The sequence below is a fragment of the Lampris incognitus genome, chromosome 21 (assembly GCF_029633865.1).
Source record: "Lampris incognitus isolate fLamInc1 chromosome 21, fLamInc1.hap2, whole genome shotgun sequence".
In the NCBI taxonomy this organism is placed as follows: Eukaryota; Metazoa; Chordata; class Actinopteri; order Lampriformes; family Lampridae; genus Lampris; species Lampris incognitus.
The window spans coordinates 15,751,536-15,764,764 of NC_079231.1; the positions used below are offsets into that span (position 1 = coordinate 15,751,536).

General features: G+C 43.0%; 1 protein-coding gene across 2 annotated transcripts in view; it reads left to right on the forward strand.

Moving 5' to 3' along the window:
- The window catches only part of cdadc1 (cytidine and dCMP deaminase domain containing 1), a 31,328-nt gene extending 18,483 nt beyond the window's left edge, over window positions 1–12,845 (forward strand). Inside the window, exons 9-12 of one of the 2 annotated variants that reach the window (XM_056301435.1) lie at window positions 550–739; window positions 1,476–1,524; window positions 4,531–4,686; window positions 11,015–12,845. In XM_056301435.1, coding sequence (XP_056157410.1) covers window positions 550–739; window positions 1,476–1,524; window positions 4,531–4,661 — 370 coding nt within the window. In that variant the 3' untranslated portion in view covers window positions 4,662–4,686; window positions 11,015–12,845. Of the gene's footprint in view, window positions 1–549; window positions 740–1,475; window positions 1,525–4,530; window positions 4,687–5,755; window positions 6,352–11,014 lie in introns of those variants that run through there. The other variant, XM_056301434.1, reaches the window with a different exon arrangement.
- The last annotated feature ends 384 nt before the right edge of the window (window positions 12,846–13,229 follow it).

Consider the following 13,229-nt stretch of genomic DNA (forward strand, 5'->3'; position numbering starts at 1 on the left):
TTCCCCCCAGTTCCCCCTCCCCCCAAACAGGCGCCCCGATCAACCAGAGGAGGTGCTAGTGCAGCGACCAGGACACATACCCACATCTGGCTTCCCATCCGTAGACATGGCCAGTTGTGTCTGTAGGGATGCCCGACCAAGCCAGAGGTAACACGGGGATTTGAACTAGCGATCCCCGTGTTGGTAGGTAATGGAATAGACCGCTATGCTACCCGCATGTCCCTAAAATATTTGTTTTGAACAAATTCTATCAGGTACGTAAATGAATGCGCTGTAGTGTTCTTCCCAAATCATTCAGGATGGCAGGAAGTATCCATCTATAAATGAGAAAGTCAGTGTACTCTGTCCAAAGATCATTATTATTGCCTAAATCACTTTAAGTCACCTACCCCCACTTGATATGTCAATACTCATCCCAGATCGTCTTTTCTAGATATTCTGAAACACTCTTAGCCTCCCTTCTGTTGTGTTATGGTCCTGATTGAAGCCAAATTCCTTGTTTGTGCTCACTTCCTTGCTGACCGATGGAACCTGACTTGAATTTTTCAGGAGTCGGGAGATCCGAGCGGAGGAATCCACCATGTTGTTTGTGACCAAGTGTCCGTGTGACGAGTGTGTTCCTCTCATCAGAGGAGCCGGCATCACGCACATCTACACCGCCGACCAGGACAGCGGCAAGGACAAGGGAGACATCTCCTACCTCAGATTTAGCAGCCTGATGGGCATCCGCAATTTCATAGTGAGTGGACGGACGGATGAAAGACAATGAGATGCAGGACAAAATTCACTTTCAAAAGACCACTACCTTATTGATTTTTCCTCTCTCAATAAGGGCTTGTCATTAAGGGTGGTACAGTGGTTAGCATGGTCGCCTCACAGAAAGAAGGTCCTGGGTTCGAGCCCCGGGGTAGTCCAACCTTGGGAGTCATCCCGGGTCATCCTCTCTGTGGAGTCTGCATGTTTTCTCCCCGGGTCTGTGTGGGTTTTCTCCGGGTGCACCGGTTTCGTCCCACAGTCCAAAGACATGTAGGTCAGGTGAATCGGCCGTACTAAATTGTCCCTAGGTGTGTGTGGGCCCTGTGATGGCCTGGCGGCCTGTCCAGGGTGTCTCCCTGCCTGCCGCCAAATGACTGCTGGGGTAGGCTCCAGCATCCCCGTGAGCAGGATGAGCGGTTTGGATAATGGATGAATGGATTTCAATACCAGGTTTTAAGACACCACAGCATAGCAAAGCTTGAAAAATGTGAATTTCTTTATTAGCTCAAGTTCTACCGGTGTATGTACAAATATACTGTCATATTACTTTGGTTATGATCTAATTCCCCTCATTGCAAAATGATGTGTCCTGTTATTCAGCAGGCCGTAAGTGGATTCGCTGTTGCTTTGGGTCCTGTTCGCCACTTCTGTAGATAGGTGCAAGTGAAGATGGCGTACGTTTTGCTGCCTTATGAACCTGCATGTGTCTCTTTTCACAGTGGCAGAAATGTCAGCCATTTGGCCCTGCGTCAACCTCCAGTGTTGCCAGTAAGTAATCCGTCTTCTCCATTACCAGTTTTGTTACCTCCTCTTCTCAAATGAGCTTTTCCCCTCTCTCTTGTTCACATCACTTTACCACAGACATGGGAGAGAAGCATGGTTTAAATCTTGTTTGCTAGTATATCTTGACATTCAACTCGGTGTAATTTTCTATTTTAAAAACAGATTTTTGCAGATGAGGTCTGTGCATAACTCATGAAAGTGACTATATTAGATGAGTTATGTCTTACAATCTAATTACCTGGACGCTAAAAGACAGGCTATGCACACACATTCCAGCATCTTTTAATAGAAATGAAATGTATATGTGGGTTGACCCGTGGGTTGGTTGGGTTTGGGTTAGCTTACTAGAAAATATCACTCGTTCGGGGCGTCCGGGTGGCGTGGTGGTCTATTCCATTGCCTACCAATGTGGGGATCGGCGGTTCGAGTCCGTGTTACCTCCGGCTTGATCGGGAGACGTGGTAGTGTGCAGCCGTCACAGGATTGGCAGAGGGGGCTGAGCAGCAACTGGGACGGCTCAGAAGAGAGGGGTAGTTGGCCGGATGCAATTGGGTAGAAAAAGGGGGGGGGAATCTAAAAATAAAAGAAAATATCACTGGTTCGGATGGGCAGGCAGGTCGAAAAGTGACAAAACAGTGCTCCGAGTGCTCTGGTTTCCTCCCACAGTCCAAAGACATGTAGGTCGGGTGAATCAGCCATATTAAATTGTCCCTAGGTGTGTATGTGTGTGTGTTTGTGTTTGTGTGAGTGATGGCCTGGTGGCCTGCCCAGGGTTTCTCCCCGCCTGCTGCCCAATGACTGCTGGGTTAGGCTCCAGCATCCCCACGACTCTGAGAGCAGCATATGCAGTTTGGATAATGGATGGATGAAAACATTGCTTGCTATAGGCTATGCTGTGCATTACCAGTCCACCCTTCTCTCTGTCTCTCTCTAAAACACACTAATGCACACAAGCAGCTTTTTAATCAGTTTGTGATCGTGGTTTTGGTCAGTGCATGTGTTTTAGTGTTGAGGTTTCACCTGAGTTTTCCCCTAGGTGGTAACCGAAGCTTTTGTTTACACTGCGAAAACTTTTTTTTTTTTTTTTTGGTGGGAAAGAAGAGGCTTGTGTGTGTGAGCAAGAGAGAACGAGTTCATGTCTTTAATGAAGGATTACTTGTTTTTCTGCTATTCAACAATAAAGAACAAGGAAGGAACAAGTCATCTGTTTATTTAGTAGCCTCAACCCAGATGCTGTTAAGACAAGATAAACAGGGTTGTCAAGTCTCACGCATCTGTAGTGAGTCTCGCACTCTCAAGCTCTGTCTCACGCCAAAACTCTGCAACAGAGATGAACAAGCGAACATAAGTATTTCTGGTATAGCAGTGGTCTCAGTCTTTCTGGTATAGCAGTGTTACTCTTTACACGGCTCGCGAGCCGCACGCGAGACTTTGTTTTGCGCCTCATATAGATCCACTGATAACAATGAGAACATAGCTATAATTTACTTCTATAGGTTCCGTTTGTCCTGTTTTAGCACATTGAAATTAATTATCCAGCAGATGGCAGCATACTGAAGATACGTCAAAGAATGTAGGCTACGTAACAGCATGGGATCATGGGTAGACGTATAGCCTATGTGTGTAGCTTTGTATTTGCGAAACATTTTTTTCATGTTGATAATGCTTGTGTTCATGCACACATAAGATGGGTTCCACTCCCAGCCTTACAAACTCACAAACAAGTATTATATATTTTAATAATGCAATGTAATTATTAATTGAGAATAAAAAGAGATGTAAGGATGGAAAGCATGGTACTATATATTTTTTAAACATACACAAAGATGGTAAATATCTTGAGAGTGATGATAAAAAAAACACAAGTTATATCTGCAATCTCTGTGGCTCTTTGAGGAATGGTCTTACTCATAAGTGGCTCTCCTAAGAAAATGAGTGAGTACCACTGTGGTATAGTAATGGTCTCAAAGTATTTCTGGTATAGCAATGGTCTCACAGTCTTTCTGGTATAGCAATGGTCTCACAGTATTTCTGGTATAGTATAGTAATGGTCTCAAAGTCTTTCTGATGTAGTAATGGTCTCAAGCTTTCTTGTATAGTAATGGTCTCAAAGTCTTTCTGGTATTGTAATTGTCTAAAAGTCTTTCTGGTATAGTAGTCGTCTCACAGTCTCTCTGGTATAGTAATGGTTAAACCAAGCGAACAACTTTGAATTTAGAAGACAGCCGAGTATTTGAAAACTGGGCCTTTTTATGTGGGTGCTTCTCTCCGTGTTGAATAAATGCTGTGTAAACGGCCAGCTAGCTTGCGTTAGCTGTCTAACGTTAAGTGCAGGGCAGAGAGAGGAATGAAAGGGCACATGTGTAAAATCTCACTCCGGCCAGGTTACCAAAGTTGGCAACTCCGACATACAATAGGCCATGTCTTGCAATCAGTGTATTATGCTGGGCAAACAGCCCAAAAACGAAATGATGCAACACTGCTCACTTTGCTGTAGTGTAGGCTAAATTTGGAGGTTTGCGAGTTGGGTTCGGATGGTTAATTAACACACATTTTTAGCGGGTCGGCCGGGGCAGATTGGCTCTTGCAACTGGTTGAGCGGGCACCGGTATATATATATATATATATATATATATATATATAATAAAAAACAAAACCAAACCACACATCACTAGTGTGTGTGTGTGTGTGCGCGCGCGCGCGTGCGTGCGTGCATACTACCTATTTTAAACCACAGAATATGTTGTAGGATGATCTCCATGAAAAAACCCGACTGGCATCTCAAACTCTGCAACTCTTTTGTCAATTTAAGTGCTTCCTTTAACCACTAGGGGGACAGACTGGAACTGCTTCACAAGGGAAAAAGTCTGTTTAGGAATAACTGGTAGTTGTATGTATGATTTAAAATTTAAAGAAAAGTGGAATCTTCTCAAAACACAGGCCTTTTTCCTGGAACAAACCCTTTGACACATGTTTTTTTTTTTTCCTCAGATGGCTGTGTTGGAAAGCACGGCAGGCAGAACGACCAGGAGAGCCGTTGCAGTAAGATGCTTTGTCCGAACAGACCTCAAGACTCACCGCCCTCCACTGAGGACGTCAATAACAGATGTACAAAGAAATGAAGAATCCTATTTTTACCTCTACACGGTACGGATCTGATATTTTATGGCTATTTTTTTTTTATCACTTTAGTTTTTATTGAAGTTTTTAGGTCAATACAAACATGGCATCCGTATTCAGAAGTAAACATTGAATTATCTACATTTACTTGCACACAAGCTCAACAGGGCAACTCAAAACAAACAAACAAACAAAAAAACACACAAAAAAATGAACTACATGAACTTCCTGTGGGTCTAACTTTCCAGTCTTAAGTGTTGTCATGAATTATGTTGTCGCGTGTTTGCTCCTTAAACCATGTCCATTTCTTCCACTGGTCTTCCATCCGAGGTACTGTAAGTCTCAATCGATGAGTCAGTTTTTCCATTTTATGAATGTCTTCCACTATTTCCATCCATTGTCCTTGTGTGGGGGCGTCCACCTGGCACCATTTTCTTGTGATTGCCTTCTTAGCCGCAATCAGCAGTATCTTAACCAAACATCTATCACTTGACCCTATATCGTCGTTTTTAAAATTACAGAAATAGAGGGTCAGATAGCTCTTAGGGAAGTCATATCCAAGTACCTTTTGTATTACATCATGAACCATCTCCCAAAACATCGCTAGCTTATTACATTTCCAAAATCTATGCGAGTGGTCTACATCCTCTGTTCCACATTTCCTCCAGCATGACAGTTTGGTGCTGGAGTATCTATTTTTGATTTTTGGTGTAATAAAAAAACGTATCAGATTTTTCCAGGAGAATTCCCTCCATATCCGCGAACTAGTGGAGGATTGATGAACTTTCCACATATTCTGCCAGTCCTCCTCTGTAATTTCTGTGCCAAATTCTAATTCCCATTTTTCTTTTATATATGTAGTTGAGTGTTTATTAGTTGTGAGAGCTTGATATAGTACAGATATAGTCCTAGATTTTCTCCCTTTATATGCGTTGATTATAATTTGAATCACACTGTTCACCTCCATGGAGGGTCCTCTCCTGACACGTTTGTTGTAATAATCCCTTAATTGTAAATATCTAAAGAAGTCATGATTTTCCAAATCAAACTTGTCTTTCATACCCTGAAAACTCTCAATCTCCCCTTTTTCCTCTAGAGTGCACCATGCAGTGATTCCCCAGTTAACCCACAGTTTAAAAACTGTCATGCCTCGCTGGAGTAAAGTCTCTATCATATGCTACCCATCTCAATAACTGTATCTCATCTTGTAATTTGTTGATTTTAATCAATTTAAACCATAACTCCAGTGTAAATAATGTGACTGAATCCATGTGGGTTTTTGTTTTCTTGTATACTTCTTTATCCCCTAAAATATTCTGGATAGGGTACCCATCATATTCCCTTTCCATGACTTTCCACTTGGCCATGTAATCTTGCCTACACCAGTCAACAGCATATCTCAGCTGGGCAGCTTTGAAATATTCTTTTAGATTTGGTAAACCCATACCTCCCTTTTCCTTTGAGAGTTGGAGAGTTTCATACCTTACTCTGGGCTTCTTCCCTCCCCAAATAAATCTAGATATTGTCCTATCCCACCTATCAAATTGAGCTTGAGTCACCTCTACATGCAACGATTGGAATAGGTAAAGAAGCCTTGGTAGAATATTCATTCTAACTGTCTCAATTCTTGAGCTGAAGTCAAGTGGCAGAGTGGACCATCTATCAATATCCTTTTGCATCACATCGTTGATCTTGCCGTAATTTAGACAATTCCTTGGTAATGTAAATTCCCAAATATTTGATTTTGTTTCGATTCCAATTAAAGTCAAATTTTCTCTTGAATTCTGTGGTATATCCAGATAAATGACCATATAGTTCTAGTAGCTTCATTAGTTGAGGGAGTGATGTATGTGGTTGCTCAAGATAGGCTATGACATCATCAGCAAATAGCCCCACCTTGTGGACAGTGCCATTCACTGTCACTCCATTAATTCCTTCATTTTGGCGAATGGCCTCCGCTAAAGGCTCAATGAATAACGCGAACAGTGTCGGAGACAAACAGCATCCTTGTCTTGTCGACCTCTGCAAAATGAACTTGTTCGTTAAACTCCCGTTTATTTTAATCCGAGCATTAGGTTGTTGATATAATGTTTTAATACACTGTATTGACTTATTGCTGAACCCTAGTCGTTCCAATACTGCATACAAAAAATTCCAAGACACCCGATCGAATGCTTTTTCTGCATCTAAACTTACTAATAGTGTAGCTTGTTTTCTCTTACTCGCTTGATCAACAATATGCAATGTCCTTCTGATATTATCATGCGTTTGTCTTTCTCTCATGAATCCTGTTTGATCTTCATCTATCAAATCACCTATGAATGAGTTTAACCTTTTGGAGATAATTGTCGTATATATTTTATAATCTACATTTAATAATGAAATAGGTCTGTAGCTCCCACAATATTCTTTATCCTTTCCCGGTTTTGGAATGACTGTGATTATTGCCTCTGACCATGATGGTGGTATCTTATTATTGTGAAGTGTCCAATTGAAGGATCTCAGAAGTATCGGTGCCAGCTCTTCCCTAAACACTTTGTACCATTCTGCAGGGTATCCATCGCTGCCCGGGCTTCTATTGTTTTTCAAAGAATTTATTGCATCTATCACCTCTTCCATCTTGATGTCAGCTGTTAATTTGTCATTTTGGAGCCGTCCAATTGAGGGTAAATCTAATGAATTCAAAAAGGTATTAATTTCCGCTTCGGATGCAGGTGTGGGTTGTGAATATAACTCTTTATAATATCCCAAAAATATGTCCCCTATGCTTTCTGGTATATTCGTTAATTCATTTGAATGGGGGTCTCTGATCTTATGTATATGGCCAACTGCTTGCTGTTTGCGAATACGTTTTGCCAACAGTTTAGTTGCGCGCGGGCCTGTTTCACAATATCTTTGTTTGAGAAACAAGCTTTTTTTCTCAACTTCATCTAACAGTTCTTTATTAATGTCTGACTTAGCCGATTTGATTTGCTCCAACACCACGGGGTTTCCCGCAGTCTGGTATTCCCTCTCCATTTCTCTTAACCTGTCCGTATTCTTTCTGGATATAATTGATCTTGCCTTTTTGATCAATGCTGAATGCGCATTAACTTTCCCCTGATGACCGCCTTCATGGCATCCCAAAATATCGTTGGGTCTACTTCCCCATTGCTGTTTTCTTCTAGATATGTCCGAATATCCGCCTTTAACATAATCTTACTCTGCTCACTATTCAGTAGACCCACATTAAACCTCCAAACCGTATTTCGCTTTCTACAATTCAAATTAATTTCTAAATATACTGGATTGTGATCTGAGATATCCGCCCCTCCAATCCCACACTCCTTTACTCTGTAAATATCGTCTTTGCTCATAAGGAAATAGTCTATCCTTGAATGAACTTTATGTACAGCTGAGTAATGTGTATAGTCTTTTTCCTGAGGGTGTAATTGTCTCCACACATCATCCATCCCCATCTCTTCCAGTGATATATTTACAAATCGAGTGACCTGTGTTTTAGTCCTTTTGATACTGGTCGTATCCATTTTGTGATTCAAAACGACATTCAAATCTCCCCCACAAATTAAGACCCCCTCTGACTCGTTTGCTATCTCATCAAACAAAGATTTAAAAAATCTTTTATCACTTTCAGGAGGGGCGTATATATTTACCAATGTCACTGGTTTGTTCTCTAACCTCCCCTTCACTATAATATATCTCCCCTCCTTGTCTCCAATCTCCCTATCATAATCGAATTGAGTTTTGTTTGATATTAAAATTGCAACACCTCTCCTGCGCCCTTCCTTGTAGGAGCTATAATATGAATGTCTGTACCCATATTTCTTAAGTTTCCCATGCTCTATCTGTGTTAAATGGGTCTCTTGGAGGAATATGATTTGTACATCCTCCTTTTTTAGCTTAATCATAACCTTTTCCCTCTTCTTTAACATATTTAGACCATTAACATTCAGTGACATTATTTTAGTAGTGTGAACCATCTAGACATCTTGATACTCTTTTTCCATATATTCCCACAGAGCTCCAGACAAAAAAACTACAAATATAAAACACATTAATCAACAACAAAAATAACTTCCAACTAAAGGGGCCTAACCACCCCGAGTCCCCGTTGGTAGGTGAAGGGGAAATCCTTTTCAGAAAGGGCCCCACTCTAGACTTGACATTTTGCCCATCACATGGGATAAGCCTACAGCCTTGTCTAGGCATGTCCAACGTTTGGCAACCGTATAGCCTACCTCTCTCAGTGGCATATGATGAAAAAGCCTTTTGTAATGGAGCTCAACTCAGTCAGAACGATACCAATCCTACTTTCTCTGATAGGCCTGGAGCTTCTCTTTCGCTCGCTGTGCAGCTTCACGTCTTCCTTTCGCGCCTTGGACTCGTTGCCACCCTGCTCGTGTCCCAGTCGCCTCCACCTGCTCTGTGGCCGTGGTTGCCGTGTCATCGTCTGGTATCTCGATGTCGCAGCCTCTCGTTTTCATGTCCATCGCAGCTTCCCTGGCATTGTCGTATGGCTTCGTTCCGTTGTTCCAGTGGATCCTTATTTTGGCGAGGGGTGTCTGGAAACGAATTCCTTTACCCTTGAGCGCTTTCTTAATGCCCAAATATGATTTTCTTTTCCGGACCACTTCAGCTGCGTAATCGTGATCAAAGTAAATACGTTTGTCCCCTATCTCTATCTTATTCTTTTTCCATGCTTTCTTGAGAATCATTTCTTTTATATCAAACTGTTGAAAGTTCACCACTATTGACCTGGGGGGAGCTGTCGGAGGGGGTTTTTGAGCGAGGGCTCTGTGAGCTCTTTGTATCTGGAGATTGGTCCCTTCTTCTAAGTCAAGTTGAGTATTCAAGAGTTATTCCACGTACTGGGTAATGGAGCCTCCCTCCGTCTCCTCTGGCACACCAAAGATTCGAATATTGTTCCTCCTTGACATCCCTTCCAGGTCCATTATTTTTTCTTGCATCTGGCGCGTTTGGGTCGACATGTCCATCAGCAGTTCTGTCGAGTCCGCCTGCCATTCCTCTAGCTCGGCTATGCGCTTCTGGGCTTCACTCATGTGCGCTTTCTGCGCCTGTATTTCGCCGTTGCTCTCTGCAAACTTCTGTGTCATCTCTTCTCGGAAGCAAGCAATCTCTTCCTTCACTTCCCTTTTCACCTCATCTTTGAGTCTGGCAAAGTCACCTCGTAGCTCTTGTTTGAATTCTTGTATCTCTTTAGCGATAGCTGCTAATCCGGCACGCAATGTCTCAGCTGTGGCCGCCGCCATTGTAGCTTCTTCTACCTCGTGTTTGCTATTACCTTGCTCCGACTGTTTCTTCGCTCCCTGTGTATCTGGTGCGTTACCCTTTTGGATTGTACGGCTACCTTTATTCGAATTACCTCCTCTTCTCATTTCTCCTTTTTTTGCGTCAAGTTTAGTGTTTTAGAGGATTTATTTTAGCCAACTTGCGAGAGGCAGAAAGTTGTGCTGCTATTCAAGTCGCCATCTTACCGGAAGTCATTTTATGGCTATTTTAAGTACAACTTTAAGTGATAGGGGAGAAAGAAAATCTGCATATATTCACATCTTTAGTTGGATTTCCCCCTTGATTGAGTTGAAAACCCCAAAACTGTGCTGCTGATGGTTTGAAGTTAAGATCTCTTACGGCTCACATGCTGAACTTGGGTCATTTTTATTTTTTGTTTTGCTTTTGTGTTTTGTGGATCCGAGCCCACCTGTCTCAGGTGTGAGACTGGATATTCCGTCAGTGCTCAGGGCCAGTCTGAACATTCGTGAAGGTTCGTGTTTGTGGCACACTGTCCACGCTGGAGGAATTGAATCTGGTGGGGAAAAAAACAAAAAACAAAAAAAAACCCCCACAGACATAAAGATGTAAACTGGGGGGTGTCCAGGCAGTGTAGCGGTGTAGTTCGTTGCCTGCCAACATGAGGATTGCTGATTCCAATCCCCGTGTTACCCCCGGCTTGATCGGGCGTACCTACAGACACAATTGGTCGTGTCTGCGGGTGGGAAGCCGGATGTGGGTATGTATCCTGGTCACTGCACTAGCACCTCCTCTGGTCGGTCGGGGAGCCTGTGTGTGTGTGGGGGGGAATAGCGTGATCCTCCCATGCGCTATGTCCCCCTGGTAAAAGTCCTCACTGTCAGGTGAAAAGAAGCGGCTGGCGACGCCACATGTATCAGAGGAGGCATGTGGTAGTCTGCAGCCCTCCCCAGCTCGGCAGCGGGGGTGGAGCAGCAACCGTGACAGCTCGGAAGAGTAGGGTAATTGGCCGGATACAACTGGGGGGGGGGGGGTCAATTAAAAAAAAATAAAAAAGAAAGATGTAAACTGGGTTTTGTTCCACCAGGCTGTGCCCACCACTGCGGAGGTCTTGGTTGTCAATGGCTGGGGAGACGGGACAAGTTGAGAGGAGAGATGTGAAGATGAACGCAACAGACTGACCTCACCCAAAACAACTTAGAATGGACTGAGTCAAAGATGGGTGGACGGACAGATGCATAGGAACTTCTTGTAGCTGTAGACTGATCAGACTTTCATGGACAAATTGGATATTGGGATATTCTTATCTGCTGAATTAAGGGAATGAGAGAGTACTGTACTGAGAACAGTACTCCCTCATGTAGATGCGCCCATGTCGTGTCTGGTCGGGTTTTTCTAGTCGGGTAGTATTGAGGATATATCGGTTGGTCTGCGGTGAAGGTTAAAGGAACAGTTGGGATTTTTTTTTTAAGTTTGTCTATTTTATACTCACTGCTCATGTACTGCTTGGGTCAGTTTATTTTCAGTCATCCATCCTTTTCTTCTTACTGGACACACAGTTCCAGCTTGCCCTCAACAGTTCAATATGATTAATGTTGGAGAAATCCACAATACTTATTCAGTGCAAAAAAAACAACACTCCCAAGGTTCAGCCAAAGCTGACATGATGCCATAGCAGTCTATCATAGACAGTGATAACTGTCTATGATATGATGAGTGGTGAGTATGAAATATATAGGGTTTTTCCATCGGCACTTTTGGCCCTGCTGAGTCAGACCATGACATGTTGATTTGCGTTTCCATTACCAGTTTAAATGCGCCAAGTTTTGCTGAGCTGCACCCGAGATGAACCATCTCCAGAGTCGGGCCAAATCGTGCCAGACTCGCCTCCAGGTGGGCTGCGGTGACATCAGATGGGCTTTGTCCATTTCATCATCCTGTCTCCGTTTTTCAAACAATAAGCGGTAGATGCCAAGCAAAATCATAACAACCATAGGCGCCAATTTATGTTTTTGCCCATGGGTGCGCAAGTTAAGTGAGTACCACCAAGGTGATGATTGTCACAAAATCACTTTTATTGCACTTACTTTAGTAATTAGTAATTTATTAATTAGTGGCACGGTGGCCCAGTGATTAGTGCTGTTGTCTCACAGCAAGAAGGTCCTGGGTTCGAACCCCAGGCTGTTCCAGGTCCTTTCTGTGTGGAGTTTGCATGTTCCGCCGTGTCTACGTGGGTTTCCTCCGGGCGCTCCGGTTTCCTCCCACCATCAAAAAAAGACATGTATGTTAGGGTTAATACTCCTGTCCATGCCCCTGACCAAGGCAATAGGAAGAAATAATTGGAGTTGGTCCCCGGGTCCTGCATAGCGGCTGCCCACTGCTCCTAGCTACACAGCTAGGATGGGTTAAATGCAGAGAGTGAATTTCATTTGTATGTATGTACAAAGTAATTAATAAAGAGTATTCTATTCTATTACCATGATGTAGGCTTACTAGGCTGCTGTCATCTGTCGGACGTAGACGCGACACTGCTCTGCTACAAATTATAACAGGCTACACCATACCAACCCAGTCTTGGGTAGTATTTACATACACATTGGCCACCGCTTAACATTATGTTGCTCGCATCTATAATAGAACCGTGTACCTAAGCAAAAAAAAAAACTACATGAATACCTTGGTATTCATCACACAGTAGTCACATACACAATGGTCACATTCAAAACTTAGCCCAACGCCGTGTGTGTAATATTAAATAAATGCACTTATAAAAAAAAAATGTCGTTTGTATTTATTTGTTTATTTATTTATTTATTGATCAGCCTTACCCATAGGTGCTCAACCTTTTTGGTGGGTGCTCGACAGGTTGTCCATAGTAACAGCAGCTTGGAAATCCATGATGCAAAATAGCTGGCTGCCAACAACCGCTGCACAGTGCAATAGTAAACAGCGCTAAAGAGGGCGCTGCTTTTATACGTCATCGACTCAAGACAAGCGCGTCATCGGTTAAAGACCCACCTTCAAGCGTGTAGCCCTTGGAGGCGGGACAAAATATCGATACGGGAATATATTGTATGACTTCCTCTTGCGATACGTTATCGATACACTGGCGCAAAAATATCGATATTTCTTATTCAAATATGCAGGCGCGCTAAACGGATTCCCCCACCAAAACGACTTACCGGAGGCACTACTTAATGACTCCTCGTGGTGGCGCTAATCAAATAAACGAGGGTAAACTTTTGGTGAAGAAGAAGAAACCCACAAGGGGGAAAATGGTGGATGGCGTGGACCGCCGGAGA